The 6,461-nt window shown below is 34.3% G+C and overlaps 1 protein-coding gene across 1 annotated transcript in view; it reads left to right on the top strand.

Moving 5' to 3' along the window:
- The window catches only part of LOC113210499 (uncharacterized), a 17,414-nt gene extending 10,953 nt beyond the window's left edge, over window positions 1-6,461 (top strand). Inside the window, exons 2-8 of the mRNA XM_026428527.2 lie at window positions 461-674; window positions 748-897; window positions 986-1,204; window positions 1,298-1,517; window positions 1,602-1,704; window positions 1,789-1,940; window positions 2,023-6,461. Coding sequence (XP_026284312.1) covers window positions 600-674; window positions 748-897; window positions 986-1,204; window positions 1,298-1,517; window positions 1,602-1,704; window positions 1,789-1,940; window positions 2,023-2,114 — 1,011 coding nt within the window. The 5' untranslated portion in view covers window positions 461-599 and the 3' untranslated portion in view covers window positions 2,115-6,461. The remainder of the gene's footprint in view (window positions 1-460; window positions 675-747; window positions 898-985; window positions 1,205-1,297; window positions 1,518-1,601; window positions 1,705-1,788; window positions 1,941-2,022) is intronic.

The following is a 6,461-nucleotide window of genomic DNA, read 5'->3' as shown; positions in this document are numbered from 1 at the left end:
TGGTTGAAGGTAGCCTTAGGTCTCTTAGTGCACTGCGATTTCACGTACATTGGATATAATTCTTGCACCGTAAACGAATTGTTGAATAAGAATAAAATTAATAATGACGTCCGTACATAGACATCAACATTTTCCCCCCTATCGCGTACTGACTCCTCTCATTTTTTGACACAATATTTTTCGTGCTTAAATGTTGTTGTTAACTCAACCACATGAAGTTTTCCTAGTGCCCTCATTTTGAAATTTATCTATTTGAGGTTAGATCTCTAACCTTGCTTGATTTTTATCTTGAAGTTTTCTGCTTCTTTACCCTCTTGTTTCTTTTTTTTTATGAGAATACAACATGAACAGATATGATGTATCAAATATGAAATTAGCATTACCCCAAATGGTTCACTTCATCTTTAATTATTATGGGAATTCCCTGGTTCTGTATCATAATTTTACTCCTTTCTTTCAGATACTGATTGATTATTTATGCTGAGTACAGTAAATTAGGGCTTTGACCAATCATGGTCACCCTGTTGTAAAACAAGTGTCCAAATGGTTGTGTGAATGCAATTTTACAATTGGTGACAAGTCTCCTGAAAGGTGCCACCATGCAACAAGAAGGTAAACCACGTTTCCTCAAGTTCCATCAAGGAAGTGTGCGTGGTGTTGCATTTAGCCCAAGGGTAAGTAATTGTCTTGTTTTTATTCCTTCTGTGCTCTGCCTGAGAATTGTTGATTTCAAACTATTCTTCTCAGGATCGGTATCTCTTCTGCTCTGGAGCCTATGATGGAAAAGTTAATCTCTATTCAGCACTACGCATGGAACTGCTTATGTGCTATCAAATTACAACCATGACATTAGCCCGTAATGTTAATGCTGTCAGATTCACATCTGATGGGTCTAGGGTAAGTGCATCAAGAAATAATTGTAATTGCACCAATGTAAATTACCTATGATTTTTCATTGATTTGTTTTCTATTGGTATCCCATTAGATTTTGGCTGCTACCACTGCCAGACGACTAGCAGTTGTTGATGTTGAAAGAGGGGAGCAACTTTTGGCATATGATAACTGTGCCTATTCTGGCAGAGATCGGACTGGTTTAGCTGCTGATCCTGTTTGCCCAAATATGGCTGTTGTTGTTGGGGCCAATGGAAAAGGGCTTACACTTTTAGACCTACGCATGCCTTTACCTTTGGACTTTGTTTATGATGTTAGTCCTATTTCTGTATTTCATGTTACACAAATAGCCTTTACAAACTGTGGACAAATTACAAAATTAGTAACTGTGTGGGTTTTGTTGCAGCTGCATGGTAGCATAATACGAGACATAGTATTTCTTCACTCCTCATGGCCATGGGCCCGAGGACAGTCTGGTTCAATACTAACTGCTGGTGGAGACGGTACTTGTAAAGTTTCAACAATTGATGGCAGAGGGCTGCATCAATTCCATGCAAACCATCAGGTCAACACCATCTGCCCAACTCCAGAACCTTTCAATCAAGGAGCAGAAGATGGATTTTACAGTAAGTCACTCATATTTTCCAAAACAGAAACTAGCCTTGTTTCTTCTCTCTGTTTTATTTTGTCTCTATTAATTATAATTTTAGGCCTCATCATGAGTGGTGGAGATATGGTGTCGTCGTATGTGCCTCATACTGGAATTCAAGAACATCTCAAAGAACACAAAGAAAACGCTGTTTGGAAACTTAGGTAAAGCCAATAAAGCACTGCTGAGTATTTGACACAAGTAAAAGATAATAAAAACCACCACCTGATTGTATTACTGTTTATTAGGTATACTTCCAATGGCAGTCTTCTATATTCTGTGTGTGAAGGTGGTGTCTTAAGAAGGTACAGACGCTATCCAGATCATCATGAATACCTTGGAGAGGTCTTTCGACACAAAGATGACATCCAAGACATGGATATCTCTCCCTATGATGAATGTATCCTTTTGATTCTTGAAGTAATCAGTATATTTAAATCCATCAGTGTTTTAGTAAAATTATCCTTAATAAATATTTTCAGATCTTATTACAGCTTCAAAAGATAGGTCAGTTGGAGTTCTACGGTTAGGTGCTCCGAACCATGGATGGACGGAATACAGTGAGCTAACTTAAACTCACAAATTTTTAGTCTGTTTTTTTCATTAGCTAAGTTTCTAGGATTTCTATTATATGTATTTGGCTGACAATGGACAATGGTAGACACAATGAAAATTAAGATTGTGCTCACTGCCCTTGTGAAATTTTGTGTACTTTGATAAAATCAGCCAGTTTTTCAGGCTATATTATCATTAGCTTCTTAGGTGCTGTAAAGATGATGGCAATGCATTGTTAATGCATCATTCTGAAATGGGAGGTTATGAATGTAAAGAGTATTTACCTCTTTCTGCAAGGTAAGTTGTCCAATTCTGACATAGTCTATCTTGAAGGACCTATCCAAATTGTAGAAGCACTTACCCATGCAATGCCAGGTATTCAGTTTTTGTTTGTTTTGTTTGTTTGTTTGTTTTTTTGTTTCCTTTGTTGCTTTTTTCAAATTTTATTTTTGAGCTGTCATTGGAATTTTATTTTATTGAACTCAAAGCGCTACTCAAACTCCTAAGTTACCTTGTGAAAATTTTGATAGCTCTATAGAGCAGATAGTGGCAATTTTGTTAATTTTTCTGGGTTATTTTGGTGTATGAATTTTCTCCAAATTAAATTCATGTAACATATATGTATTGTCTACTTAACTTGGTGGAGGATATGTTTATGACCTATAAATTATGGTGTAATGATAAGCGGGTGTTAATTACCATCAGAAAGTATGGTTTAATCATAATTCTGATTCTTCATTTCCACTTGCAACAATATTTCAAAAATGTCTGTGGTGTTCTAGCTGTGTGTTTTTGTTTTTCAATCTCTTGTTTATTTATCATGCTATCCGAATTCTTCCTTTTTACAATATTTACAAATCCATTGATTGCTGTCTTGCTCAGTTTTTTACACAAGATAAGATTTTACTGATCTGATACCTCCTGGAAGTTTAACTTAGTGGTGAAAGAGATTTTGTATCTCCTCAAGTATAATTTGTATCTTAGTCTCTTGTTACATAAATCAGAATATCTACAGTTGGGTTACTTTTGACACAATAACATTTACTGCCTCTAAATGTTTTTTCATTCTGTACTCTCATGTCTGGAAACCAGGGTATTAGTTTGCTTGCTGTCTCTTGAATTTTTTTTTTCACATCCCTCCATTTTATTCACTTATGAGACTATGAAGTGAACTTGATTAGATCTAGTTATTTTGGTTTCAAGTAACCTAGCTGATAATGATACCATCACTTTAACAAACAAATGATGTATAAATTTTTTAACTGTAAGTTTATATGTATGACTTCAAGTTGTAGTGTGCCTTCATATTTGAAACAGTACTGAAAATTACCTCTTTGAGGAGTATGTTGACTGTGTAATAGCCATATGAATTATGGAACAAAATTCAGAAAGTATATGGAAAAGTAGCTCTTATTTCATGGTCTAACTTTTTCTACTACCACCATACTGTTTTTTGTTTTTTTTCTTTATAAAAAAAATTGTTTCCCATATTGATTGTACATTTTCTGGAGTGATATCATGCTGTTCATTATTGTATTGTAGCATTTTGACTGGGAAGGGCTATATTATATAATTCATTGTGATAATTTGTGTTCTGGGAATACTAAATTTTGTCTTAATTTAGATTAATTCTCAGTTGTAACACATAAAGACTTCTTTTTGGACTTGCCTGCCTCTCTTTCATCTAGTTTTCACCATGTGAATACTTAGAGAACTTTCTCAATTTTATTATGTCTTTCAGATATGTATGATAATTTGTTTTGCTGTAAATATGTCCTAATACAAGAATAATTGTCTAGTCCAAACTGTTTGTCCTCTCATCTGATTTTCTGTCTCATTTACTTGAATTAGAGCGAGAGCCGTGTTCAACTATTTAAGTTGTCCTGGTTCTAAGAATACTGCTGTTGACATAAGCAAAACATCTTACTGGGACTTAAACAATTTGTGATTTCTTTCCAAACCCTAGCATTACCAAAGTTGAACTGTCTCATGACGTGTGACCAGACCACAATGAACAGTTACCGAAATCGTCAACTAACTGTCCAAGTCCTAAATTCACTGCCACTTTTGTAATGAGAGCCGGATGCTGCTTTCCACCTTTCCAATTTTTTGATTAACCCTTTGGGCAGAACTTAAAAATGTTTCCATTCAAATCAATCGTCATTCTTTGCAAAGCTGCTGCTACTTCATTTTTCATAACGTTTTCAATTTGCCCATGCTGGTTAAGTGTTCGATCTTTATCTCTTTCTGGCCAGCTAGTAAATTTTGATTGTGTTTCATCATTTCATTTAGGGACCACTTTGTTTTGTCTTGCACAGCAGACTATTTGATTGCCAGTTTGTGCACTTTATATATGTTATTTCTTGATGAAGAAACTTTATGCTGTTAATTAAATGAAGCTGTTAACATATATATTTATATAGTATTTTAAAATTGTACATTGATAAGCATAGAAGTTCAAGTGTATGTAATCACAAAGTCATCATATATTACCTATATAGCACACTTAACTATGTCAGTAATGAATTTTTAGTGTTTTACTCTATGTAACTTTTGTGTTACTAATGCTTTAGACTCATTAATTTGGGCTTATTTGTAAAACCGTAACTATAGAGTGTGAAGGATTTTTCTCCCTCGCCTGAGCAAATAGATTTCAAATCCAGCCATTCAATCAAGAAATGTTAAGGTTGTCAGAGATTTACAGGGTGGTCCATAGACCCCTTCCTTTATTTTGCTTATACTGTACCGCATGCAGTTTTGAGGGCGGGTTGCATACTCACACGCGGCCATAAGGCGCCGTGGGGAGCGACGGTAGGAAAGCCCACTCGCACGCCTGTATGCGGTACAGTATAAGCAAATAAACGCTGGGGTCTATGGACCATCCTGTATATTTGTTTAATATTGACTATGAACTCACCATGGTGTGGATATGAGGTTTGGTACTAAACTAACACACATGAAGATCTTGCAAGCAAGAATTCTCTTACCTCGTCTTTTCTTGGCTACAATTATTTATGATTATATTTAATTTCATTCCCATATTAAGATCAGTACCGTGGACCAAAAGTCAAAACAAAAAGGCAAGAGCTGTTTTTTTTTCTGTCAGTTTGATGTAGTGGATACAGTTGGTGTATTCTTAACATCTCATGTTTATTCTTGCTTGGAAAAATCTTTTAGCCTTTGTTTACTGAAGAAATAGTTGACATAACTCATGCTTCTTGAAGAAGCTATTAATCAATAAAACCAAATATGAGTATGCCCAGATTAAGCATAGCATTAGTAAAATACTTATGTTAATTTTTTCTTTCAATTCACTGTCTGAGGACTTACAGTACCAACTGTATATTGAGGAAAATAACAAAATGTAGTACAAAGATGGAAAAGATTTATCAAGTTGTTTGAGTATACCTTTTCCAGAAAGTATCATCAATTTATGTTCAGTGTTTGTCATTCATATACAGCCTCTAGTGCAATACTGACTGTGACGTCACAAAACAATTCATATTTTCTGTTAACTATGCAAAGATGTACAGATATTTTATTTCTAGTAAATTTTATTATGTAACATTTAAGATATCTATGTTGTTTATTTGTTTTGGTTAATGGTCCTTTCTGCAAAAATTACTAAGAAGATACTGTGTGATGAAATGTTTTATAAGTCTATAGAATTTTAGGATATTGATTACTTGTGAATGTAAAGGGAAGTAATGTGTTCATAATATTCTAGGTAGAAAATCAGAGCTTATTTTGCCTTTCCTTGTGAAGGTGTTTTAGCAATATTGTATATATGTGTGTAGTTGGGTTTCCCATAGAGCTGAAGGGATGCACCTATAGTATTGTTACCAAAATGTGATGCAATCCAAACTCAATAGCAGTTATAGATTTTCTTAGACTGGTGATAGGTCTGAGAGTTGTTACCTTGCGTCTTATCTCAAAATTTTAATCGCTTCTTGACATGCCATGAATGGTAATATGTGAGGTGCTTGTTCTTTATTATTCCTCCTATAACAAAACAGTAACATTATCTTAATCTGTTTTAGGCTTTATTTTTTAATTTTTGTAACATTTCCTGCAAAAAGTCTGCAAGCGGGGTTGCAGAAAATCAATCAGACTGATTGTGATAACTTAAATAGGGTTTCATAAAGGACAAACAATAACAAAAGTTTTCTAGATGTTTGAAACTTCAAGCAAATTTTTCAGTAGTCGTTTTTACAAGAAAATCAAAAAGAACTTCGTTTTCTGTAATCAACACAACCCCCAAACCCATATGTGATTTTCTCAAAAAGCAATTCTTTCTTATATCAAGCAATAAATTGATGTAGCAAATATATGCATCGGTGGAATCTGTAGCATTTCTTAATAAATA

The sequence above is a fragment of the Frankliniella occidentalis genome, unplaced genomic scaffold, assembly GCF_000697945.3.
Source record: "Frankliniella occidentalis isolate FOCC.00 unplaced genomic scaffold, Focc_3.1 Scaffold82, whole genome shotgun sequence".
Taxonomy (NCBI): domain Eukaryota; kingdom Metazoa; phylum Arthropoda; class Insecta; order Thysanoptera; family Thripidae; genus Frankliniella; species Frankliniella occidentalis.
This window is presented reverse-complemented; position numbering and strand designations above follow the sequence as displayed.